This window comes from Onychomys torridus, chromosome 1 (assembly GCF_903995425.1).
Source record: "Onychomys torridus chromosome 1, mOncTor1.1, whole genome shotgun sequence".
NCBI classification, from domain to species: domain Eukaryota; kingdom Metazoa; phylum Chordata; class Mammalia; order Rodentia; family Cricetidae; genus Onychomys; species Onychomys torridus.
In genome coordinates, this window is record NC_050443.1 from 76,840,340 (window position 1) to 76,867,601 (window position 27,262).

A 27,262-nucleotide genomic window follows, 5' to 3' on the forward strand; every position below is an offset into this window, starting at 1 on the left:
TGCTGCTGTGGCGTGACACGGGGGATGGGGCGCTCGGACTCTCGGGCGGCGTGAGCACTAAGACGGAGGTCTGGTGAACGGCTGTGAGACCAGGTGAGAACAGGCCGGATGAGACAGGCGGGAACCCGGGAGAACCGTGCACCCAACCGGGAGACTTCGGACCTCCGGAGGAGCGTGCATTCTATTTTCTGCGTGCCCACCTCAGGTGAGAGACTCCCAGGTCCTAGGCCCGTCCCCGCTTTTGTTGGGAAAGGCGTTAGTATCGCTCATACTCTCGCAGGGTTTGCTGTGATGACCTTGAAACGGAACCACAGCGAAAACACTGTTGTTATTCTCAGCCTCCTCGGAGGAGCTGGGGAAGGAGGGGGCAGTACCACGTGACAAAAACCCGCTAGATCACCGCGGACCTCCGGGTCGCCTAGACTGTCCCATCTCTATGGTCAACGGCAGGCCGAAGCCTGCGCGGAGGGAAGTTGTTCTTCCGGGGATACGGCTACTGCTTCCGGAGCAGCTCATGCGCTCTGGGCTTGTGGTGGTCGGCCGGCATTCTCGGGTCCCGCGGAGCTCTGCTTTCCCCCGCAATGAGCTTCCTCAAAAGCTTCCCGCCGCCTACGTCGGAAGACGGGCTCCGACTGCAGCAGCCAGACACCGAGGCTGTGCTGAACGGGAAGGGGCTCGGCACCGGCACCCTTTACATTGCGGAGAGGTAGGGTCCCCGGGCTCCGGCGCTGGCCTCCCTCGGGGGCTCCTTCCTCCCTCAGGCGCGACCTCGGGGTGCGGCGGGGGGCGCGGGGCGACGCTGCCAGTAGGAAGGCTGAGAGGGGTCCCCTCTCCCGGCCCCAGCTGGCTGTGTACTCTGGACGGTGTGTCTCCCTAACGACTTGGGCTTTTTACCGGCCTCTGTGCCGGAGCCCGGCGCGTGGTCACGTTTAGAGTTTTGAGTTTGCAGGGCCTCGGTTAGTTTTCGACGTGCCTGGCTTTCTGAATGATCTGTGAGCTAGATGTGTCTCCTGCGTAAGATGTGTAGGCTCAGAGTAGGTTACGAAGGGGTGAGGACTCTTGGCTAACGAGCATGGATTTCCTGCTGCTCTTAAGTGTGGGTGGGGAAAAGAAGCATCTTCAGGCCCACGCAGGGCGGGGTCATAACCAGCCGAACCCGACTCCTGGATGTGCGGGTCCGGGAAGGAATCCTTGTTTTATTTGACTACCTGTAGCGTTTTGTACTTTCACAGTAAGGTAGACATGTCACTAAAATACTCATTCATTCATTCATTCATTCATTCATTCTCTCATTCTCTCTCCTCCCCCCTCTCCCTCCCTCTCTGTTCCTCTCTCTCTCTCCCTCTCCTTTTCTTTCGCTGTGGTTATTCAGAGAATCTCATTTTAAGATCTTTAAGATCCCGATTAGAAGTGGATCTTTCTACTTCAAATTAAATAAAACAAAACAAAAAAAACTCACTGGTGTGCACCCCATTTTTGGATTTTTAGTTAATTCCAGATGTAGTCAAGTTGACAACCAAGAATAGCCATCACACTATGTAAAATGGGTTTTGTTTGTTTATTTTTGCATGAGACAGGGTCTCTATGTAATCTTGGCTGACCCTGAGCTCACAGAGGTCCTCCTGCTTCAGCCTCCTGAGTGCTGGGACTAAAGGTATGCGCTCCCACCCAGTGGTTCTTTCCATAATTCCTTGGTGGGGTGTGTATGTTGTATATGATTTTGCATTTTCAGAAAGTTTAAAATAAAACTTGAAAGGTACAAGTGTTGTTAATACCTATGTATGTTAGAAAGATTGATTGCAGACTGGAGAGAGAGCTCAGGGTTTAAGAGCATTTATTGCTCTTGCAGTGAGGACTGTGGTTCACAGCACCCACATGGTGGCTCACAGTGGTCCCTAACTCCCAATTCCAGGAGGTCTGCCACCCTCTTCTGACCTCTGGGCACCAGGCACACATGTAATGCACATACATGCAGGCAAAGCACTCATACACATCAGTCTAAAATTTTTTTAAAGATTTATGAATGGTTAACATTTTATCTTGTTTCTTAAGCCGTTTGAGAGCTATATACATCTTCTGACCTCACATGTAAGTACTTTTTGTTATTGTTTATTTTTTGCTTTTTTGGAGGAACCCACCACCCTGCTCTCAAGTAAATTCACACACAGAAGCTTAATCTTACTTATGAATGCCCAGCCTTAGCTTGGCTTAGTTTCTTGCCAGCTTTCCTTAACTTATTCCGATTACCTTTTGCGTCTGGGCTTTTTCCATTCTGACTACAGGCCAGAAGAGGGCACCAGATCTCATAACCGATGGTTGTGAGCCACCATGTATGTGGTTGCTGGGAATTGAACTCAGGACCTCTGGAAGAGCAGTCACTGCTCTTAACCTCTGAGCCATCTCTCCAGCCCCTCCATTCTGTAACTTCTGTAAATCTTACTCTTGCTCTGTTGCCGGGTGGCGGTCCCTGGAGTCCTTCTCCTTCTCTGCCTCCTGGAGCTAGTTTTCTCCTTCTGTAGATCCTCTCTGCCCACCAGCCCCACCTACCCTTTCTCCTGCCCTGCTATTGGCCAGTTCTTTATTAGACCATCAGGTGTTTTACACAGGCAAAGTAACACAGCCTCACAGAGTTAAACAAATGCAACATAAACAAAAGTAATACACCTTAAAATATTCTACTACCTGTACCTTAGAAGACCAAGAACAACCACACAATTACCATGTTCAGAAAGTATATCTCATTTTAGGATCTTATTTTAAGTTTTTATTGTCAGACTCTGAATATTTCTTTAAGAAAATATTTTTTGAAATGTTCAAAAATTATGGGTTATATGTGTCTGAGTTAAAAATTAACTAAACATTACATTTCCACCTTGTACATCTCTAGGCACCCCTCTTTCCTCACTTCCTACTTCTGATCTCCTTAGGTCATGGTATGATTCAATAACTGTCAGTTCCTCTAAAATTATGACAACTGGTGACTTACATCTAGGTCGATGGCTGTGTGTGTGTGAGAGAGTGTGAGAGACAGAGGAGTGGGGGGAGCGTTCGTGTTCTAATTAGAAGAACTAGGATGCTTAGATGAAAGGGTGAAAAACAATGTTCTTTTTGTGCCAGGACATGTATGTATATTACACAGGCATACAGGGTATATAGAGTAAATACTGTTGAATAGTTCATCTGAGGAAATGAAGGAGAACGTGGAAAGATCCAAAGCTGGAGCATGTTCATGAGTTTGGCTGTATTGGATTGTAGCCTTTGGGGAAGTGTGTAGGACTTTAGCCAAAGAGAAATGGTGTTGAGTGTGTCTTTAGAGATACAGAACTCCTGGGATTTGTGTATGTGTGTTTTACCTACATGTGTGTATGCACACCACATGTATGCTCAAAGACACTGATTCTCCTTATTCGTAAGTATCAGAGTTTAACAGAACATTTTCAACCTGTGTGTTACTACCTTCTAGTTCTTGTCCTTGCATTTATGATATTTGGGTTTTGTTTTGTTTTTTATGACTGGTCACAGTTAATTATATATTTTGGTTCTGGAGTACTTCTAGTATATATGAGAAAAGACAAAACATATAAATCACATAAAATTAAAATCACATAAGTATTGCTTTCAAGTGCCAAATCCATTTCTCTGTTAGCTTCTCAGAGCCCATAGGATCATTGTGCTGTGACAACATGCTGTGGCCCTTATGGGACCTTTAAACCAAAGGACATAATTTGCTATGTATTGATTTGATTTAGATGCTACCTTTTCCACTGCCTGGTGGAGTTAATAAAGGTTTTATTGGCTCTGAATATTTGTAATTATTTTGGACTTGTAAATCTGGGATGTTTTATTCTAAATTGTGGTCATATCTGGAGATTTTGGAGGTGAAAAGGAAGCATAGTTTGATAGGGCTATGTTTTGGTACCCATAAGCACTGTTTCATTGCCACATTAAGGGAAGAGCTGTGGGCAGGAAAGCTACATGCAGCACACAGTCAGTTACATAAGAAATCTATTCCTTTAGAAGCAGTAGGGATAAAATAATTCCTCAAATGATTTGTTTTGTTTTGTTTGTTTTTTGAGGCAGGGTTTCTCTGTGTATCCCTGGCTGTTCTGGTTTGAAGACTAGGCTGGCCTTGAACTCACAGAGATCTGCCCACCTCTGCCTCCCGAGTTCTAGGATTGATTTGCTTGGTGGTGGTAGGTTCCAAAGGCATAAAATTTAGTGCCCACTTAAACTGACCATGAGTGATTTTAGATTGCTTCACTATCATTGTTCCTGCCTAAAGGAGTTCTTGGTTCTCCAGTTGAATATTTGTGTTTAGTTATTTGGTTTTTCTTATATTGTAAAGCTAGAAACCCATGAGAGTCTGCTTAAAGGTTAAAAGGAATTTATTAGGAAAGAAAACTCATTAAACATACTGGAATAGTTGTAGGGTCCTGGAAGGCTGAGGTACTGTCCCATGGTGTTCTGCCACCTGAATCACTTGGTACCATCCAAACCCATGAGGGAGAGAAGAGAGCCACATATGTTCATCTAAGGTCTTAAGTGTAGCCCCAAGGCCATGCCCCAGGAGCAGATACTTCAAGGTAATAGGTAAACGGTTACCTGTTATGTCTTGAGGGGCTGTACCTCAAGGTCATAGGTAGAACAGATATCTACTACATCTCTCCCTTTTGTCTAAATAAGAAAGTTCTAACCTAATATAAAACTGTATACAATAGGAATGATTATCAAGTATTATCCAGGAGAGGGGAAAGGAATAACATAAACAAAATAGAAATACAACCAAAAAGAATGGCAACAAGCAAGAAACACACTAAATATTCAGAAATGTCCAGACCATAGGTAAATGGCATGTTACAGAGATTACTCCAATAGCTGTCTTATCCTAAAGATTCTAATTTTAGTATCCAAAATGTTCTTAGCTAAGATTTGAGAGGATTATAACTAACTATTTAGTCTTCAATCGCATCAAAGACCTGGGAAGGAAAATAATATTACCTGAGAAAACAGGAAGTGCAAGCAAGCAATTTCTGAAAAATTATGAGAATAGACAGAGACTGGCAGCCTGGACGGTCATCTAAAGTTTCTCAGCACCGTTGGGGTATCCATTTTGGCTACAGGCCTAGAAAATCTGACAGACCAGTATCAGAAGCAGGAATTTTGAAAGACCATCTTACCTTGTCTTGGCAAGGTTCAGTAGTTGCTTCTTGTGTCCTGTTCATCTGAAAAGGACAGCGTGTCTATCGTCAACACTTGAGGCAAGGGCAGTTCTTTGCCCAGCAGGCCATTTTTTTGCCAAGAAGACAACAAACTTACAAATGGAGTGTCTTAGAAACCCAACATTCTCTCAGGAGTAGGTTGGTGCTGCCAGGAGCAATCATGTCTCACGTCAACACAATTCTAAGTTATCAAAACATTTAAATGCCATATTCTCTAGGTCTATGAAGTGTTTGAAGATTACCTGTCCATCTGACATATGTTTTTGTAAATCTGGAAAAACTAGCTAACATACTTGGAGATATGACAAGCATGGATGAATATTAATCTGTGAGTCTTATCTACCTAAATAATCTAAACACTAATGCTTCACATGTCAAGGTAAACAATCTGTAAACAGATTTGCAGTATAAGGACAATGACCTCAAAATTATGACAATATCCAAAATATCTTAAATGGAGGTAGAAATGTATAGTGCAATATAATAACAATATCCTTAAATATGTATCAATATACAAAATATCCTAAGCAGAGGTAGAACATACAGAAGTATGACAAACATAATTTTACATTTGTATCAATATACAAAGTATTTCAAATAGGAGTAGGAACATGTGTATAATATGACAATTATAGTTTTAAATTTGTATCAATATAAAAATTATCTTAAGTAGGAATAGAAAAATAGTTTACATTTGTATCAATATACAAGAATCCATAATCCATATCAGTGTAAATTATCTAAGGCTGATAGTTTGCTAAAATTAGTTTGTTAGTAGATATAATAATCTACCGTAATATCTTATACCTATCTATTCCCCTTTTTTCTTTTCTTAAAGGGAATCCTGAATCTAAATTTTATTGTTCCACCCTATAATGACTTATCCCTAATCCTGAGAAAATGAAACCTTTGGGAGAGGGGGCATCATTTTCTTAAAATTGCTTCCTACGGTTTAGGGGGCGATGGTATCTCTGTAGGATCCTACAGTAAGAAAGCTAAATGGTTAAGTCTCAGTAGGACTAGCTGTAGAGTCTGTAGCCAGTCCTCAGAGTAATGGGTAAGGTTATCTGAGATTCTGGCTAGAAGTGTAATATGATGGACCCATCTCACCTTGGAACTGTCCTGAAGAGTTTGCAGTTCAAAGCTGATCATTGAGTGGTGTTTTTTGGTTTAATGACATCATTAAGGACTGGGTAGAGTCGTTGTTGTGAGGCTCTGTCTTTCTGGAGACTTCAGAGATTGCAGTTGGGAAGACTTATTTTCACTGTGGAAAACTTGAACATTATTAATATCAAAATGGAAAGTTTGGATTGTAGGATGACATGACATGTGAGGAAGGATTCCCAGAAATCAGGAATAAGCATGGTGAGAAATAGAATCTTGACAACGGTCCCTAGATTGTTTTTTATGTCCCACACCAGTTGACTCTTCCAATATGAGACAGAATCTGCTATTTTTTTTTTTCCTTTTAGCAATATGCTTGAGTTTAGAGAAGGAGAGAGCCACATTCCAATTCCAAAGCCAGCTTGATTTATAATTGAATGGAACCACAACTTTTCTAGAGTTAAAGAGATATTGATGTTAGGCAATGAAATATTATCCTGTAGAGTATATGGGTACCAGTAGGTCCCTTCTGCTGTAGATGTCTAGGTGTCCGAGGCCTTTTGATTTCTTGAATTTTATGTAAAGACAAAAAACAGAACCCTGCCTGACCATTGTTCGTTGAGTTTTCCTTACAACTTGAAGAATTGTCGCATTGGTGGATGAGCTATCATTTTTCCTCATCAAGGGGTTTCTCCTGTTCAAATCAAATTTTTATTAATTTTGTTGACATCCATAGCCTTTTTTTTTTCTGCAGAAGCAAAAAAGCAAAACCCCTTCCCCAACGTAGGACATATCTTGGTTTCCATTCCAAGGTCAACACTTCTTTGAAGTAAACAGGCCCGGCTAGCTCAGTAGGTACCACATAAAGCGAGAAATCCACAGGAATCTGCTTGAAGGTTAAAAGGAATTTATTAGGAAAGAAAACTCATTAAACATAATAGGAAAATCATCACATGGTCCTGGGAAGCTGAGGTACTGTCCCATGGTGTTCTGCTGCCTGAGTCAATCCATACCATCCAAGCCCAGGAGGGAGAGAAGAGAGCCACAGAAGTGCATCTCAGGTCTTAAGGGTAGCCCGGAGGCCATGCCCCAGGGGCAGGTACTTCAAAGTTATAGGTAGAACAGTTACCTGTTATATCTCAAGGGGCTGTACCTTAAGGTCATAGGTAGAACAGATATCCACTACAGTTTTGTTTATTTATTTAGTTGTTTTAGACAGAGCCTTATTATATAGCCCTGACTAACCTGGAACTGCTGTGTAGACTAAGCTGGCTTTGAACTCACAGAGATCTGCATGCCTCTCTGCCTTTCAAATGCTAGGATTAAAAGTATATGTCACTATTTTTTTTTTTTTTTTTAATGAGACCTGGACTCTATATATTCCAGACTGGCCTGGAATTCATTGTGTGGCTCAGGTTAGCCTTGAATTTATATCAGTTGTCCTGCCTACATCAGCCTCCAGAGAGCTCATATTACAGCTGTGAGCCATGGTGAGCTTGTCAGAGCTGTAGAGAGTAGGATGAATCTGGGCATGGGAGCACAGGCTTGTAATCTCAGCATTTGGGACGTGGAAGCAGGAAGAGCAAGAGGAGGGTCTAGAGTTCCTGGCTGTGGCTGGGCTGGGTGGAGCACGCCTTTAATCCCAGCACTGGAGGCAGAGGCAGGCTGATCTCAGTGAGTTCCAAGACAGCCAGGGCTATATAGAGAGACCCTGTCTCCAAGCTCCAAGGGGAAAAAAAGGTTCACAGCTAACCTGGGCAAACTGAGGCCAACATGAGCTAAATATCTAAGTTCTGTCTCAAAAACAAGAGGGAATGGGGAGGCGGGGAGGGAGGGGGGGAGGATAGGGGAAGAAATTGGAGAGGATACAGGATATGCATATGTTCTATTGTTCTGCAGAGATATGTCCCTATTCCTTTAACTTGTATATTTTAAATTTTTACTAATATATAGTAGTTGTATAAAAATGACTTTTATTGTGACATTCCCTTTTAAATGACTTGGTTTACATGGCATACATACAGCTTGTTCATTTCATTCATAGAAGTTAATGATTTTATTATGCACTCATAGCCACACTCAATTTTAGAACATTTTGTTGTTCCCCACCACCACCCCCCACAAACAAACAAACAAACCTACAAAACCCCCAATACTCATTAGTAGTCATTCCCTATTTCAGCCCTGGAAATGTTTTGTGGCTTCTTTGGGCTCCTGCCCCCTGCTGAGGTCCTGTCGCTGGCTTTTCTGCTCATCTGTACAGTTCATAGTGGGTGAATTACTGCCAAGAAAAATTAGGCAGTACCTGTCAAAATTCAACATACTGACTTTGGTGATAACGTTTCCTTTATTATACAAATAAAATAATTGTGCACTTTTATTTGTGGCTTTTTGGGTGTTTTTGTTTTTAAAAATGTTATTTTATTTGCATGGTGTTTTGCCTGCACGTATGGCCTATAGATGCCAGAAGAGAGTGTCAGATCTCCTGTGGTGGAATTACAGATCTTTGTGAGCCTGGAATGTGGGTGTTTGCAATCGAACCTGGGTCTTCTGGAAGTGCTCTTAACCACTGAGCCATGTCTCCAGCCCCTCTATCTAGCTTTTTCTTAAAGCTGGTAGTAAATGGGAAATTTTACCTTGTCTCTTAAGGTAATAATTAATTTTTTGACTTGTGATTGTAATCACATCTGTTTTGTGTGTACATTTAATGTATATGGAGTGGAAAGGTTGATTACCAGTTATCTTACATGCTTATCTACTGAAAATTGTGCTAACATTTTTCAGGAATGTTAAATAAAGGGATGGAAGTAACAGTACAAACATGATTCATTAACATACTCAGTGCTAGTGTGTGTTACCAAGAACAAGTATGGTTTGGAACTAAAGAGGTCCTTGTAGAAAGGTCTCATGGAGTTATTCGGGACTTGACTAGACAGCAAAGAGGAAAACTGGAGATATCCTAAACAAGATAAACACAAAAGACTGACACAAGGAAAGGGCCAAGAGCTGCTAAGGGCACATGCTGCTCTTTCAGAGGACTGGAGCTAGATTACTAGTCCCCACATTGAAGAGTTGACAGCCTCTCCTAACTCCAGCTCCAGGGGATCTGATGCTCTCCTGGCTTCCACCAGTACCCACATGCACATACACAGGCAAAATAAATACAGATGACTTGAAAAAATTGCCTCTCAAATCTGTTTGAGTTTATAGCTAGAGGAAAAGAAACCATAAAAGAAAAAAATTCAGTTCTTGGCACTAAATTTTCTTATTTTAAGGAATATTTTTAATATTGTCAATAAACTTGAATTTCTTTGTATGCGTAAAAGTGTCCATGTTGAACCTTTGTAAGTTTTGGAATATTGTTAGGATTTAATTTTTAAAAATAATCTGCCTAAAACATGTTTTTCAGCCGCCTGTCTTGGTTAGATGGTTCTGGATTAGGATTCTCACTGGAATACCCCACCATTAGTTTACATGCGGTTTCCAGGGACCTAAGTGCTTATCCTCAAGAGCATTTGTATGTTATGGTGAATGCCAAATTTGGAGGTATGTATAGTATAACTTAATCTAGTGCTTCCTCTGATAGCCAAGTATATTTTAAAGGGCAATGTTTGTTTGTCTGTCTGTTTGAGATGAGGTCTTACAGGTTGCTCAGGTTAGCCCTGGACTCCTGGACTTTATTAACAGTGCTCATTCTCCCAGATAATGTCACTTTAGGTGTGTGCTGCTTTGCCAATCTAAAAAGCAATCTTTGATAATAATCAATGTAAAAATTAGTTCATTGGCCCACATTGGATAATATCATATTAAGCAAAGTTAATTACCTAAAACATTTTGGCTATTTGAATTTCTTCTAATGGGCATTGGTTTTGTGTGTATCTGCTTTTTATTTTCTATATATCTGCACTTAGAATTCTTCTTTTTAATATGGATTTTGCTACTTTTTTGGTTTAACTGCTTATTCCTTCCCCTCCTAAAGACACTTCAGAGATGTGAACCGGTTTATTTTGTCTATCTAGAAGTTTAAGATAGAATTGTTTTTGTTTATTTTAAAGTTGTATATATGGGTGGGGGTTATTGCCTGCATTTATGTCTGTGTACTACATGTGTGACTGTGCAGCAGAGACCAGAAGAGGGTGTGAGATCCCCTTGACTTGGAGTTACAGACTGTGTGTATGTTTGTCTGTGTGACTATGTGCTACATGCATGTGGGCTGCCTGCAGAGACCAGAAGAGGGCATTGGATTCTTTGGAGCTGGAGTCACAGGAAGTTTTTAAACCAAACAATATGCATTTCAGGAACTGAACTTCTAGAGCAGTGTGTTAGCTACTTTTCTATTTCTCTGTCAAAGCACCATGACCAGCAACTAAAGAAAAAGTGTTTAATTGGGTTTCAAGTTCCAGAGAGTTAGATGTGGATGTGATGGTGGAGCAAAGATGTGGCATTGGGAACAGCTGGGAGCTCACATCTCAGACCACAAGTAGAGGCAGAGGGGAACACTGGAAATGGCAGGGGTTTATGAAACCTCAAAGCCTATCCCCAATGCACACCTCCTCCAATAATGCCACACTTCCAACCCTTCCCAGATAGTTCCTCCAGCTGAGGGCCCAGTGTTTAACCAGATGAGCTGGGGGCCATTTTCATTCCAACCACCAGGAGCAACAAGCACTCTTGACCACTGAGCTGCCTCTAGGCCCAGGGTTGTTCTTATTTTGTTTAGTAGTGGTTCTCAGTAGGAGGGTGAGGAGAATCTTATGTGCTGCTGCTGTTGGTTGGTGAAATTTCAATTGGAGGAAGAGGGGTGCTACTGGCATCTAATAGATACCAAATTGCTTGCAACAAAAATTATGCAGTGCAAATGTTAGTGTCACAGTTCAGAAGCCCCGAATCCCGAGTGTTACTGTTCATGAAACTATAATTAAGTTGTTAATTCTAAGGTAATGGTTAGCTTTTCTCTGAAATCTTGTATAACAAGTTGGGGTTTTCTCTTGGTTCCAGATTTAATCTTTCTTTCTTTTTTCCTCAGAGCTGAGGTTCGAACCCAGGGCCTTGCCTTGCATGCGAGCACTCCACCACTGGGCCAAACCCCAACCCCGTCATTTTTACTTAGTTGTGAACACTAGTTACTAATTTTTAGTACTCTGGCAACCCATACCTTATTAAGTGATAATGACTGATCCAGCTATCCAAAATTATTCTCACTATAAGATTTCAAATTTTTCTTGTTGGAAAGGGTTCAAAGATAGATAAAAGTATCTTTTGTGAAATTTGGGAAAGGATAAAGAAATGTTAAAAGTTCTCACATGTTGGAGTGTGGCATGACTTCCTAATGAGGTAGTAAACACAAAGTTCACTCACTTGACAGAAGGAAAGAAGTTTTTTTTTTTTCCCTCACAGTTTTAGAGAGATTTCAGTCCATCTTGGTGGAGAACATATGACAGCAGGCATGTGAGGCCACAGCTGTCCACCTGGCAGAGGAAGCAGAAAGGGGTAGCATCAGAAGCGGGTGGGTAGAACCTTCCAAGGTCTGGCCCTAGTGCTGCCCTCTGGGCAACAAGTGTTCAAAACATGTAGCTGTGGTGACATTTTAGAACCCATCCATAACACTAAATACAACTATGATTTTTATAACTCCTAATCAGTGTGCTGTCACTATGACAAAAGACCTTAGATAATCAGTTTAATAAGGGAGGGTTTATTCTGGCTTATGAGTCACAGATTTCAGCCAGTACTCACTTGGCCCTGTTTCTTTCAACCTGTGCTGGCACAGCATATCATGACAAGAACACATGGTTGAGGAGACTTTAAGATAGTAAAGAGAATATTTGTTCATATTATGACAGCCAGAAAGCAAAGCATAGAGGGCCTGGAGTCCCCATTCCCCCTAGGAGAAGCTCCAGTGACTAATGTTCTACATGTCTTCACTTCCTAAAGATTTTAATGCCCACTAGCACCACAGGCTGGTGACTAAACCTTTATTTAATATGTGGGCCTTTGAGATCACTCAAGATCCCAACCATAGCGGGAAAGAAGAAAATTAGGTGTTGTTTAAAAGCAAAACTTTTAAAAGTATTCTTGTCAATCAATTCCAAATGTTGATGTGTTGGAGCCAGGGGTGTGGCTCAGTAGTATAATATGTATTTAGCATATGTGAAGAAGCCCTGAGTTTAAGCCCCTCCACCAAAACCAAAATAAATGTTGCATAATACCCCCAGAGTGTCCAGCATTGGCAGTGAGCAAAGGTGCTTGTCCAGCAAAAGTCTAGTGAGGTGGGGATTCAGTAATACTAGATAAAAGGATAAAGCACTCCCAATAAGTAAACTGTGCTTCACGTGCCAGGTGAGTCATTTTCTCATGAGTCTCAGTTTCATTTAAAGAAGACAGATCTCTAGAGGATTATGTTAATCTCACTTTCCACATGGCCTAACAGTTGTACTGACTCCCAGTAGCACCACAGGCTACAGACTCAACCTTTAATTGGTTTGGAGCCTGAGTGCTGCTGGGTTTTGTTGATACTGAGGCACACAGCAGCACACATATACCAGGTAAGGGCTCTACCCCTGGCAATACCAACAAGTCCCTACATTCCTTTCTATTTGTGACCTTCAGGTAGGTTCCTAAGACTATAAGAAATTGTTAATAGTGGTTATTTTCAGGGTAGAGATGGCTCACTGGGGTCAGTTCTTGCTGTGTAAGCATGAGGACATGGGTTTGGGTTCCCAGCATCCACATAAAAACTGTGGGGACAGAGAGGCAGATCCCAGAAGTCTGCTGACCAGCCACTCTCACCAAAACAATGAGCCCTGGGTTCAGTGGGAGACCCTATCTCAAAAACAAAATAAAACAAATAAAAACAAATGGAGAGCAAAGGCCCAGATTCACCTTCCGGCCTTCTTTTACATGTGTACAAGCAAGCATGCTGCACACATCTGCATATGCACGTATATCCCCTCCTCCCCAACAGTGGCTATTTCTGGGGAGAGGATCTAGGCTCTAGACTCCAGCACTGCACTGAGAATTATTGTTACACCAGAATGTATTACTGTCATTCTTCAGTGCAGAACCTCATTATAGAACAGTAATTGTAGTATAGTACCATGTTGTTTTTTCAAATGTGTTGACAAAGTTTGGAGGTTGTGACTAACCCAGTGATTTAGAATTTTCCAGTATGTGAATTCTTCTGCTAGATAACTCAAGTTTTGTATGTTTAACAATGTGCCATTGAAAACAGCACAGAAAGTATACTATTAAATCTGTTATTTAAAGGTATTACTAGTGGCCACTTCTAATTTTTTTTTTCTCATCTGTATTTTCATACTATTTTACACTGAACTTACGTTAAATAAGTACTTCGGGTTTGGGGATTTAGCTCAGTGGTAGAGTGCTTGGGCCCTGGGTTTGGTCCTCAGCTCCGAGAAAAAAATAAAAGAAGTACTGCCTTAGTGGATGCCCCTTGCTTACCTTGTCAACCTACTGGATGGAGAAAACTCAATAGTACAACACACTTCTGTGTATCTGTGATGGTATTCCAGAGACAGATAACTCAGAGCTGAGGGGAAGAAGCCCCACATGTGAGGAGCATCATCAGTAGGCTGGGTGCCCAGATGGAACAAAGGGGAAGAAGGAAGAAGCCTGTTAGTGTGGACATTCTTCTCTCCCTGGCCTTCCCCTCCCTCCCCCTACCTTCTCTTCCTTTCCTGTACTCTGCTTCCTGGCTGCCATGAAGACACTGCTCCATCTCACCCTCCTCTCTTCCATGGCTCAGTACCCTAACAGTGGAGCCAGCTGAGCACAGTCAGTGACACCAGTAGCCGAAATCAGCCCTTGCTCCTTTCTGTTGATTGCTGTGTGTTGTCACAGTGAAGCAAAACTGACACCCCCTGCAAGTAGACTTACTGCATTAATAAGTACTGTTCTGCTTTTCCTTCATCTGCATGAATGGTTAAAGTTTTTTAATGCTACTTTAAATGTAAGTTTATTCTTTTCTTCTTTGCCGTAGCGAAGTATTGAACCCAGGGCTTTGAACATGCTAGGCAAGTACTCTGCTACTGAGCTGTATCCTCAGCCTCCCCAACCCCTTTAAATTTTTTTGTTTTAAGATGGTCTTGCTAAATCTTCCTCCATCACCCTCCTGAGTAGCTGGGACCACCCTTGCTCAATTTATACTTACATTTGTATGTGTAGTAAGGGTGTGGGGGTGTGGGTGGGTGCATGCATGCATGTGGAAGCCAGAGAGCAACGGTGAGGTGAATTTAGGTCTTTCCTCCTTTAAATGGGTTCTGGGATCAAACTCAGTATTGTCAGATTATGCATAAGCCCCTCACCAGCCCTTAATTTGTATTTTTAAGATGGCTAATCTCAGCAAACATGTTTGCTGTTTGTGGGGTCAATTTAAATATTTTTTAACTGTTTTTTCATTATAAAGTAGTTTAAACATAGAGAAAGTATAGAGTAATTTTTTGTTGTTTTGATTTTTGAGATGGGATAAATGGGTCAGCCATTTCTCTGTAGTCCTGCCTGTTCTGGAACTCACTCTGTAGACCAGGCTGGCCTCACACTGAAGAGATTTGCCTGCCTCCTGAGTGCTGGGATTAAAGATGTGTGCCACCACCACCTGGCTAGAGTAATGTTTTTTATATTTAGTATCCAGTGTAAATTCTGTCACTTTCCCCTGATTGCTATAATTTTTTAAGTGAAATAAATAAATACAGTTGAAAGTTGCCCCTTTGGGGGAGGGGCGGGGTCTCTTTATGTCCTGCCACTCAATATATAGACCATGCTGGTCTTAAACTGTAGTTAGAGTTTTCCTGCCTGGCCCAGTCAGGACAAATCTCTCTCACCCGCCAGGCCCATAGACACTTAGAACCAACCAAGTAAACACACAGAAACTTACATTGTTTAGAAACTGTATGGCCGTGGCAGGCTTCTTGTTATCTACTTCTTCCATCTTAAATTAACCCATTTCTATTAATCTATACTTTGCCACATGGCTCGTGGCTTACCAGTACCTTACATCTTGTCATGGCAGCGGCTGGCGGTGTCTTTCTCCACCCAGCCTTCCACCTCCCAGAATTCTCTTCTCTCTTTTCCCGCCTATACTTCCTGCCTGGCCACTGGTCAATGAGAACTTTATTTACACAGAGAGATGGCTCAGAGGTTAAGAGGTTAAGACTGCTCTTCCAGAGGTCCTGAATTCAATTCCCAGCAACCACATGGTAGCTCACAACCATCTGTAATGAGATCTGGTGCCCTCTTCTGTATACATAATAAATAAATAAATCTTAAAAAAAAGATTTTAATTAAATGGTATTGTATATTCTGCAGCTAGCTTTTCATCCAGTTCCCTTTTTAAATGTATCCGTGTTGACACATACGTAGCACTGTTTGTTCATTTTTCAGGTGCAAGGGCTTAAGCCCAGGAGCTATTGTGCAAAATGACTATTCTACCACTAAGCTATTGTTTTCAGCCCTAATTTTCTTTGCACATTTTTGTTATATCTACAAGCTACTGATTTATCTGTTGGTCAGTTAACTTTCATGAACTTGAAATGGTCTCATTTGATTAATGTTGTATTCTCTCAGTGCATTACATGTGCTCTGCTGCTGAGCACAGCCCCATAACCTTTCCCAGCCCTGAAGTAACTAACCATCAGTAGAACTTGAACTGAAGTTTCAGATATAACAAGAAACTTCCTAGCCTGTTTGTTGATTTTCCCCCCCAGACAGGGTTTCTCCGTGTAACAGCCCTGGCTGTCCTGGAACTCAGTTTGTAGACCAAGCTGGCCTCGAACTCACAGAGATCTGCCTGCCTCTGCCTCCTGAGTACTGGTATTAAAGGCGTGAGCCACCACCTTTGGCTTTAATTTTTTTAATGTGTATATTTGCTTGTATTTCTCAAGTGTAAGTATTTCAGGCACGTACTACCATGATTGGATCTACCCTCAGTGTCTAAAAATGTCAAATAAATATTTAAAATTTTCTATTCCTTGAGCTAGATCAGCAGTTAAGAGCTCTTGCTGCTCTTTCAGAGGACCAGATTTATGTCATGTCAGGTGACTAAAAGTACTTCGAACTCCAGGGGATTCTGATGCCCTCTTCTGGCTCCTGCATACATACTGTGCACATAAACTTATACAGACACATAAGTAAACCCTTAAAAAAAAAAAACCTTTATTTATGTCTAAAAAGATTATTTTGATTCCTTTTATAGAAGAATCAAAAGAATCTGTCTCTGATGAAGATGAGGAAGACAGTGATAATGATGTTGAACCCATTACTGAATTTAGATTTGTGCCCGGTGATAAGTCAGCACGTGAGTGTTCTGTAATATTGATCTTTTCTTTTTATGTTCCCCTCTCCTGTTGATAGACACCTCTCATCTTCATTGTGGTTACCTCCATTGTATTTTATCTTCATTCTAGCCTCTTTAAACTTGTTGAGAGTGGGTACTTCCTAATGTCACAAGTTGTGAGTAGAGTAATAGTATTGTATACAGCATGGTACCTGGTGTATTTTGTGCAAGGAGGATTCTGGTTAGTTGTCTGTCGCTGGGAGTTTCTCCAGTCCTGCCTAGCCCGAGGTCCTAATGAGTCTCTTCCACTGCCCACTGCACTCGGTACCAGCCCAGCAGCAGCTTATAAAATCATTACTCAGAGGCTTCATATTAATTACAAATTGTATGGCCTATGGCTCAGGCTTTTTGCTAGCTGGCTCTTACACTTAGACTCAACCCATTCCTGTTAATCTGTGTATTGCCACATGTTCTGTGGCTTTACCTGTGTTGTGTTACATCTTGCTTCCCTAGGCACCTCTCAGCGTCTCTGATGACTCTGCCCTTCTCTCTATCTCTGTTTGGATTTCCAGCCTGCCTCTACGCTGCCTTGCCATAGGCCAAAGTAGCTTATTAACTAGCCAGTGAGAACAGCATATGTTCATAGGGTACAGAAAGACATCCCACAGCAAATGTCACCTGTGGGAAGTACTTCCAAAGTTGAAAATGCTTAGACTGATGGAAAGTACCCTGTCATGTGACAGGGGCTTTATCCTAATCAGCAGTGTGACCAATAACTCTGACCTCCCTATCAGAGTCTCTCTCTGTAGTCATGGCTGTCCTAGAACTTGCTATGTAGACCAGGCTGGTCTCAAACTCACAGAAATCTCTCTGCTTCTGCTTCCTGGGTGCTGGAATCAAAGGCATAAGCCATGGCATCTGGCTTGACTTTTTTTTTTTTTTAGTTTTTCGAGACAGGGTTTCTCTGTTAGCTTTGGTGCCTGTCCTGGATTTGGTGCCTGACAGGATCCTGTCCTGTAGACCAGGCTGGCCTTGAACTCATAGAGATCCACCTGCCTCTGCCTCCCGAATGCTAGAAACCTCTTTTTTTTTTGTTTGTTTGTTTTTTTGTTTTTTGTTTTTTTCGAGACAGGGTTTCTCTGTAGTTTTGGAGCCTGTCCTGGACTAGCTAGCTCTGTAGACCAGGCTGGCCTCAAACTCACAGAGCCCCACCTGCCTCTGCCTCCCAAGTGCCGGGATTACAGGCGTGTGCCACCACCGCCCAGCTAGAAACCTATTAAATCTCACCACCCATAAAGAGATCTCAGTAATGTCTTGAACTCTTCGTGACTTGTTCCTTGTCTCAGGCACCTTTGGAATAGGCTGTGTACTTTTTTCTTTTTTTTTTTTTTTTGAGCTGAGGATCGAACCCAGGGCCTTGCTAGGCGCGAGCTCTACCACAGAGCTAAATCCCCAACCCGGCTGTGTACTTTTAATGATTAATTTTTATTTGAATTTTGCAGATTTTTTTATAAATATTGTTACCCTAGTAAACCTTTTGTCTGCTTTGAAATTTGTTTGCACTGGTGGTTATGTTTGTTCTAAAACTTTGTGGTGCACTGGAAAAAAATATTAATTACAATTAATGTCTTTGCTCAGTGGAGGCGATGTTCACTGCAATGTGTGAATGCCAGGCCTTGCATCCAGATCCTGAGGATGAAGATTCTGATGATTATGATGGAGAAGAGTATGATGTGGAAGCACATGGTTAGTGACTTGGCTCATCAGTATTGGTTTTAGTGTTTCATTTTAAGCATATAGTTGTCCTAAGGGCACAAGATTTTTGTTTGTTTGTTTGTTTTTTGGTATCTGCATAAAGTAACCAATGTAAAGTGGTTATAAATAAAAGGAGTGATACATTGGCACACTTTGTCCCTTCAGCAGTCAAATTGGGGAATGAATGCATTTCCCAAGCTCAAACAGCAATAAGAGATTATTAGGGGTGGGGACTGGATAATGGAAATAAATGGGAAAGAAAATAATAGCTAGAAAATAGGTCATCAAAAGCATACTTTAGGCTGCGTTGGGTTTATATATGTGCACCACATGTGTGCCTGGTGCCCACAGAGGCCAGAAAAGGATGCTGGACATCCCCCCTCCCCCAACTAAAATTACAGTTTTGAACTGCCAGCTGGGTGCTGGGAACCAAACCCTAGTTCCCTGCAAGAAAGGCAGATGCTCTTAAGCGAGGCACCTCTGCAGAGTCCTGTTGACCTCTCTCCTAGTCAGCACATTGTTTGAAATAGCTTATGGACCATGTAGTGAGTGTTCTTCCCCAGAACCATACTTCTATCTACAAGTATTTCTTTCCCCTTGCCTTCCCAGACCAGGATGCGTTCACTCCCCTGACAGACTTGTAGCCTGAGGCACAAGCTGTTGTGTCTGCATTTCCCTCTGGTCTTATGCATGCTAACGTGGGTATTTAAAGTCCTTTCCTACATAATGAATCCAAATCCTTGCCTGAGACTACCCATTTCTGGGATTGTTCTTCACATACATAAACATGTGCTCACTTCTTAGAAATTTTTTTAAGTGGTTTCATGTTTTGTCCTTTTTATATTTTTTAGATTTTCTGATTTGTTTTAAAAGGAACATGTTGGGTTGGGGATTTAGCTCAGTGGTAGAGTGCTTACCTAGCAAGCTCAAGGCCCTGGGTTCAGTCCTCAGCTCAAAAAAAAAAAGGAACATGTTAATTCAACATCCCTTCAGTATCAAACCAATTGTATTCACTTGTAAAATTCCCACCTTGGACTAATAAAGGAGTCACTGGGTTTTGAAATACCCTCTTCTCATTCTAGACCTAGACAAGTGCATTTTCTGGGAACTAATGTTTACTAGTTTATTAGCTCTTAAATGTTTTCTCATCCTAGAGGTTAGAAACAGTTTTTCTTTTTCTTTTCTTCTTCAAACTCTTAAACAATGGCCTAATCCACAAATTTTGGAAGTCTTTCTGGGAGCCTATACGTCTTCAGCAAATGCATTTTTGATTACCTATTTTGTTTTTTCCAGCTGTTGTGTGATAGCTTAAAAGCTTTCTGTTTGTTTAGAACAAGGACAGGGGGACATCCCTACATTTTATACCTATGAAGAAGGATTATCCCACTTAACTGCAGAAGGGCAAGCCACATTGGAGAGACTAGAGGGGATGCTTTCTCAGTCTGTGAGCAGCCAGTATAATATGGCAGGAGTCCGGACAGAAGATTCAGTAAGAGATTATGAAGGTGAGTTCTCTTTCTCTTCAGAGTAAGCAACTGGCTATAAGGGAAATCTTAAAGAAACAATGTTTTCTCTTAAAAACTGGAAGGCAATGAAATTTCACAATTAACCTAAAAATATAGGAATTAAATGTGGAGTTACTAGAACGGCTAGAATGTTTATGGTTTTTTGTTTGTTTGTTTGTTTTGGGTTTTTTTGTTTTTGTTTTTTGGTTTTTTTTTTTTGGTTTTTTGGTCTGTGTCTGTGTCCTGTTCACCTTTGCCTCCCAAACTATGTCAGTATACAAATGGTGTAGGGCCAGCAAGATGCTCAGCTCGTAAAGGTACTCTGGTTGGAGGAGGAAATTGACTGTTCATCCCTAGGGCCCATGTCCTACCCATCCACAGGTTTGTGGTCCAGTTAATGGTAGTGGGCATTAGTTCCATCTTGTAGAACAGGTCAGAAATGCACTTAGAAAGTGTGGTTACTCCTTTCACATTCGTGCCATTATTGCATCAGTGGGCCTATCTTGTCAGTCCATTATTACTGTAGCTCTCAGGGTTTACAGCAGGGTAACACCATCCATTTCCTTCCTTCCGTTACTGTGGATAGACCTTCTAGAACTATGACAGCTAGCCAGAGATGCTTCCAGGTTGTTGTCAGCCTGATTTCTCCATGTTCTGTCACTCAGAGATGCAGTGTCTTCAGCAATAGGCTCTTTTCCTAGCTTTTTTCATTACAGGAGAGGGAGAAGGAAGATGCACACATGGGATGGTGCATATGTTCCTATCAAAGGACAACTTTTGGGAGTTCGTGTTTGCCTTCTACATTTGAGGCAGGGTCTCTTTTCTGTTCTGCATACTCTGGGCTCTCTGGCCTTTAAGCGTTCAGGTGATTCTCCCATCTGTGCCTCCTACATCCATCTGTAGTACTGAAGGAGTGTTAGAACGCAGCTCTCCATGGATTCCCAGGACTAGGAGCCAGCTCGGGATATCAGGCTTGGACAGCTAGTACTTTGGCTTGCTTAGTCATTTCCTCAGCCTCCAGTATAATGGAGGCCCTTATACTCCATTATACTCGTTATACTCCATTATACTCGTTATACTCCAATATACTCATTATACTCCATTGTACTCCTTATACTCCATTGTACTTGTTATACTCCATTGTACTGGAGGCCCTTATACTCCATTATACTCGTTATACTCCATTTGACATTGTTTACCCTAAGTGTTGGGAGTACTGTACCTTCTAACCTCAAGCTGATTGTGTGCCACTTTTGCATTTAACATTTATATTATGTATTATATATTCATTTAATTCTTAAAAGAATTCTGTTAAATAAATTTATGATCCCCATTTTATACATTAGACAACTGAGGCACAGAAGGATTGAGGCCAAACAACTGATAAGTGGTGAGGATTAAATGAGCCATTATACAAAAATAATATGCCTGCCACTGTCATAAGCACTTCTTGCATTTTATATGTGTTTAGTATATATTACTATTTTATGATCTGGTAACATTGTTATTTTTTTATTATTATTATTATTATTTTAGCTGAGGATCGAACCCAGGGCCTTGCGCTTGCTAGACAAGCGCTCTACCACTGAGCTAAATCCCCAACCCAACATTGTTATTTTTAATGATGACAGGATAGTCTTTTTTCTTTTTAAGATTCATTTATTATATATACAGTGTTCTGTTGTTTGCACGTATTAATGCAGGCCAGAAGAGGGAGCCAGATCTCATTACAGATGGTTGTGAGCCACATATGGGTGCTGGGAATCGAACTCAGGACCTCTGGAAGAAGAGTCAGTGTTCTGAGCTATCTCTCCAGCCCCCAGGATAGTCTTAAAGTAGCTTTCTTTAGTTTTTCTTCTGTTGGTGCACTTAAACTTTGCATAATACTGTGATTGGTATCTCCATGTATATAGCATATTGAACTGGGTTTCTTGGAGTTCTGGACTATTTGGGGGCAAGAATTGTGTCTTACTATATTGCCCATGCTGGTCTCAGACTAGTAAACTCAAGTGATCTTCTTATCCCAGCATGCGACATTGCATAGCTAGGTGATAGGATGCCAGGGGGTTTTGGCAGAAGTTTGTGGCAGGTAAAGAGTTGAGGAGTGAGTCAGGAGTGAGAAAGTAAAGAAAACTGTAGGCATTTCCTTTTAGAGTACTGTTTTCTTCTTTTCTTCTACCCTCCTTCCACACCTTTTGTAAAAAGTGTGTGTGTGTGTGTGTGTGTGTGTGTGTGTGTGTGTGTGTAGCAAGTGTTTTACCAGCATATATGTCTGTGCCACTTGTGGTTCATGCCCTTGGAAGCCAGCAGAGGGTGTCAGATCCTCTGGAACTGAAGTTACAGACAGTTGTGATCTGCTGTGTGGGTGCTGGGAATCAAACCTGGGTCCTTTGAAAAAGCAGCCAGTGCTCTTAACTGCTGATCCATCTCTCCAGCCTTCACCTTTTCAGTGAGATGACAATTAAAGAGGAGATAAAAGTCTGCTCTTTTTTTGAGTCTATCACCAACTGCCTTTAAATAATGTCTAACAGTAAGTACTTCACACAGTTCTCTGAAGAATGAACAGTTGATGCCTACCTACTGCATTTGAAAATTCCTACCAGACAGAAATCCCAGCACTTGGGAGGTGAGCCTGGACTGCACTGTGAGTTTGAACCAGCCTAGGCTACATAACAAACATTGTCCAAGAAATTTTAAAAAGAAAAAAAAAAACAAAGGAAAGGAGAGATATAGATTGACTCCTACCTAGGATTCTGGGATTTGTATGTATATGTGTGTTTGTATGTTGCTGTTGTGAATTTACAAAGCAAATGTTAAATGTATTGACTGACTTAAATCCACAAGAGCCTTTTCTGTCTGTCTCTTTGAGTAAAAGTAGAAAGTGTGGAAGTGGAGGCGTGAGATAAGTCTGGCCTGGTGGTTCATCCCTGGAGTTCTAGCCCATGAGGGACTGAGGTCGGGAACTGAGGATAGCTCGAACTGCATGACACTGTTTCAGAAACAAAACAAAATGCCAGAATTTTTAAATCCAACTACTTTTATTTTTTTGAGATTGGGCCTCGCATGTAGCTCTGTCTGTACTGGAACTTAGACTAGGCTGGCCTCAAACTCACAGTTCTGACTCTGCCTCCCAAGTGGTGGGGCTCAAGGTAGGCACCATCATGCCTAGTTTTTAAGTGAATTCTTGCCAGCAGAGGGCGCTGGCATCCTTGTTGAACCCACCTGTCTGAAGGGCGGTCTCTTTATGTGCAGATGGCATGGAAGTAGATACCACACCAACTGTTGCTGGACAGTTTGAGGATGCAGATGTTGATCACTGAAGATGATGTCTGCTGCTATACAGTGAGTAACTTACTCTCTCCTGTGTCACAGAACATGAAAATCCTGGGGGATGACTGTTTTGTTTTTTGAATTCATAATTTAAGAGAATGCTGTATAATGCACAAACTCTTGTAAGGTTAGCAGTTTGAAAGACTATCGCCTATCTCTGGTTACTGAAAATTACATGGGTTGTTTTTTTTTTTTTTTTGTCCTAAGAAATCAAAGTTTGTAAACATTGTACTCTGGGTTTAGCATCTGCCAAGCACTCCTCTGGAAGGTAGACTACATGTACAACCAAGAGGAAGTGAGTTTGAGCTTAGCAATTGGTGGTAGCCATCTGTTTGGAAACGAGCCTCCCTGCTGGCTCACACAGGAGTGACAGCCCGAGCATGTCTTGGTCTGCCCTTGAGCCACTTTCTCTCATTTGAGTGAGCTGAGCCTGTTCATGGTTTCCTGCACCTTACTGCTTTTCAGTTCAGGGAGGAAGTAAAGTAATTCCAATCTGAGCTTAAGACATTATAATCTTGTATTGCTATCCCTCTTTCTGGGAGCAATAGAGGATAGATGTCCTGTGTACCTTACTAATCAAAGTTGATTTGTCCAGACCATGTTCAGTCAGTCACCCAACAGCCAGTATTTCCCAGAGTTCTTTTCCTATCTGCCCTTCATGGTTGATATACTGGTTCTCTGCTGGTTTTGTTTCTGGCACATTCTAGTAAGCTTTGCCTTAAGTTTGTCCCTGAGTACTTGCACTCTGTGAACCCTTTCCCATTATGGATAGTTAGGCTGTACTTTGTTAGGTAATTGAAGGTCAATGACTAGCAGCTGCAGAGGCCTTTCTTACAGTCTGCAAAATTTTTATTTGTAAAATTATTGTTGTTTCTTCCTCCCTATAATAACGTTGACCTGTCCTTCTTCCTCCTAAATACTGGCTGTTTCCCCTCCTTTTAGGCCAGTGTTCTCAGGGTCCTTTGATTTTATTAAAGTACGTATTATAGCCTGACAAGACTAATGTATATTCTTTGACTTGACTCTGCCACTACTGTTGGTTATGTTTTGAGTACCTTCACTATTTCCTGTTGTGACTGTGACTCAGTGTTAGAGACTGGCCTAGCGTGCTCCAACCCCTAGGTTCAGTCAGTCCTCCCATCTGACCTCCCAACACTCACATTGCAACTCACAAATGTCTGTTAAGTCCAGTTCCAGAGGATCTGATGCCCTCTTCTGGCCACCTCAGGCATTGCATGCACAACATACACATACAGGCAGGCAAACACCCATACAATAAAATAAAGGTGGGTTGTTTTTGTTTTCTGATTCCAGTGTTTCCAAATTATTATAGTTGTGAAACACTAACTATGAATTATGACATTGTGTCTGTTTTCTTGTAGTATGGTGTCAAACAAATAACCTCCAAGGAATTCTGTGCTTCTGTGATTTGTACCTCACCCCTTAGAAGTTTTCCCTCCTGCACCTTGGCTTCTTCACGGGCCTGCGGCCAGCAGTACTCTCCCTCAACCTCAGCGTTATTTCACTGGTGCGCGGGTGGCCCAGATGCCACTGACTTCATCTTTGCCCCCAGCTCTGTCACCTCCTGTTACTGTTATTGGCCTGGAAGACGATTTTATGTATAATCTGGCTTTCCTGTATTTCTCTGAAAAATTGGCTGTTGAGAGATTATGGTTTTGTTTGCAGCCGTCTTGAGAAACTCACCTGGCACATCACTAATGGTCACACACTGGGATTCTTGGATTCTTTGTAATGTTGAAGTAACCATAAAATTACAACTTTTTTAAAGATTTATTTATTTGTTTGTTTGTTATGTGTACAGTGTTCTGTCTGCATGTACGTCTGCAGGTCAGAAGAGGGCACCAGATCTCATTACAGATGGTTGTGACCCACCATGTGGTTGCTGGGAATTGAACTCAGGACCTCTGGAAGAGCAGTCTCAGTTTTCTTAACTTCTGAGCCATCTCTCCAGCCTGCTACAAATTCTTTAATGAGCTGCTGGGGTTTTTTTCCCTGCTCATTTTATTCTCTCTGCTCAATATCAAAGAAATACTGTATTCATAAATTTTATTCATGCTCATCTGATTTCCAAACAATGTAATTTTTGGCCAGTTAAGATTGTATGTGCCTTTTAAAGCCTGAACAAGGGCTGAGGTATTTGTGGAACCATTAACTAATTTCAGAATAATGGATGTCTGGTACATGAGATGGGGACAGAAGAGCACACAAAGATCTCAAGATCACAACTCCACTGTGTGCACATGCTACCTGTGCTCCTCTGGACATGGCATCTACATAACTTAACCATTCCTTGCTTTTCTCATCTGTAAAATGGGGTGATATTAGCTATCTGGAAGGGTTATTACAAGGCCTAAGAAACAACATTAAATCTAGAACCCTACAAGGCTACACCTAATAATGGCTATTAATAATAACTAAACCTTTTGTCTTTCAGATTCTCTCATAACAGCAGGCAAGAACTTGGTGCCTCTTCCACTCCCGAGTGGGGCTGGTGCAAGGCTTTTTCCTTCTCCAAAACTCACTTTTCAAGACGGACTGTAGTGAGACAGCAAGCTGTCACCAGCAGAAGAGACTGACCTTTATCAACAAAGGTGAATTAACTGAGCGGGTGTTTCTAGTTCTCATTTACCCCAAACTTCCTGTGTCCAGGTGTCTTCTGAGCAGAAGAGCCTGTGACCTTTATCAACAAAGGTGAATTAACTGAGCGGGTGTTTCTAGTTCTCATTTACCCCCCAGACATCCTGTGTCTAGGTGTTTTCTGAATAGGCCTCTAATTCCACCTCTGCTGTGTGCACATCTGTCGGCCGGAAGGCTTCCATGGTGAAATGTACAGAGCTCACACTGTATAGACTGGGTGAGAAAGAGATGCTGAAGCTTAGATGTCTCTCTGGGGTTTAAAAGAACTCTTGTCCCTGAGATGAAAAGTACAGGCCTCAGTGGGGGAAGTCTCTAGCATTTCCACAGAGGCATGGGTCCTTTACTTCAGGCTAACTCTAGGTCACCTCTGGAGGAAACCTCAGCCACACCTCGCCAGGACAAAAGACTTCTCTGCTAACTTCTGTTCTTCCTCCTCATCCTCCAGTCTGCTTTGTTCCGTTCTCCAAGCTTAGGTCCTTGACTGTCTACTCTCCTAGCTTTCTGTAACACAATAAATAATCTGTAATGAAGTCTGCAAAGAACTCTTAATGATGTTTTGTCTTTGTAATAGTTAACAAATAAATCTAGGTTTTCTATATCATTGTGCTTTGTTCTTGACTAAAATCTTTAATTAGAAAAAAATTAAGACTTATTTTTATTTTATATGTATAAGTGTTTTGCCTGTGTGTATGTGTGTGTATCACATGTGTGCCAGGTGCCCATGGAGGTCTGAAGAGGGTGTTGTTACCACTGGAACTGGAATTACAGACATTTGTGAACTGCCATGTGGATAGTGGGAACTGATTGATCCTAGGTCGTCCTCTGCAAGAACAAGTATTTTTAACTGCTGAGCCATCTCTCCAGCCCATCACTTGCTGCTCTTTAGCAAATATATATTGGGCAGCTCATAGCTGCTATAATGCCAGCTCCAGGGGATCTGACAACCTCTCTGGTTTCCATGAACATTCAAATACGCTGCAAAGACGTACACCCATACACATAAATAAATAATAAAGTGATGCTGGGGCTAGGGGTGTAGATTAGTTGGTAGCGTGCTGGTCTAGCTACAGGAAGCCTTGGGTTTAGTTCCTAGCATTTTATAAACTAGGCCTGCTTGTGCATGCCTGTAAATCCTAGCACAAGGAGGTGGAGGTAGGAGGATCAGAAACTAAAGGTCATCCTCAGCTAGATGTCACATAAATACAAAAATAAGATATTAATACTCAGGGGCTAGAGAGAGGTCTCAGCAGTTAAGAGCTTGTACTGCTCTTGGCAGAGGATCCAAATTTGTTTCCCAACCCACACGTCAGACAGCTCATAATCTACCTGTATCTCTAGCTCTGTAGGATCCCACAGGTCTGGCCTCCGTAGGCATCTACACTCACATTTGTATGTGCATG

The 27,262-nt window shown here is 41.8% G+C and overlaps 1 protein-coding gene across 2 annotated transcripts; it reads left to right on the forward strand.

Annotated features, from left to right (window-relative positions):
* Positions 1 to 487: 487 nt before the first annotated feature.
* Clns1a (chloride nucleotide-sensitive channel 1A) lies at positions 488 to 26,460 on the forward strand. Of its 2 annotated transcripts, XM_036169021.1 has the most exons (7): positions 488 to 706; positions 9,733 to 9,869; positions 16,534 to 16,635; positions 18,253 to 18,360; positions 19,701 to 19,874; positions 23,127 to 23,216; positions 25,660 to 26,460. In XM_036169021.1, exons 1-6 carry the CDS (start codon positions 582 to 584, stop codon positions 23,192 to 23,194), a joined length of 714 nt encoding a protein of 237 aa, XP_036024914.1. In that variant the 5' UTR covers positions 488 to 581; the 3' UTR covers positions 23,195 to 23,216; positions 25,660 to 26,460. The 2 variants fall into 2 exon arrangements, with proteins under 2 accessions (XP_036024914.1, XP_036024908.1); XM_036169015.1 differs by lacking the exon at positions 16,534 to 16,635 and having other exon boundaries at positions 517 to 706.
* Positions 26,461 to 27,262: the final 802 nt, after the last annotated feature.

What these genes read in the sequence shown, in the direction of transcription:
- Clns1a (XM_036169021.1), top strand. Translation starts at nt 582, where the DNA reads ATGAGCTTCCTCAAAAGCTTCCCGCCGCCTACGTCGGAAGACGGGCTC. An exon ending in ACCCTTTACATTGCGGAGAG is followed by an intron (nt 707 to 9,732) that starts GTAGGGTCCCCG and finishes CATGTTTTTCAG; the next exon opens with CCGCCTGTCTTGGTTAGATG. An exon ending in GGTGAATGCCAAATTTGGAG is followed by an intron (nt 9,870 to 16,533) that starts GTATGTATAGTA and finishes TTCCTTTTATAG; the next exon opens with AAGAATCAAAAGAATCTGTC.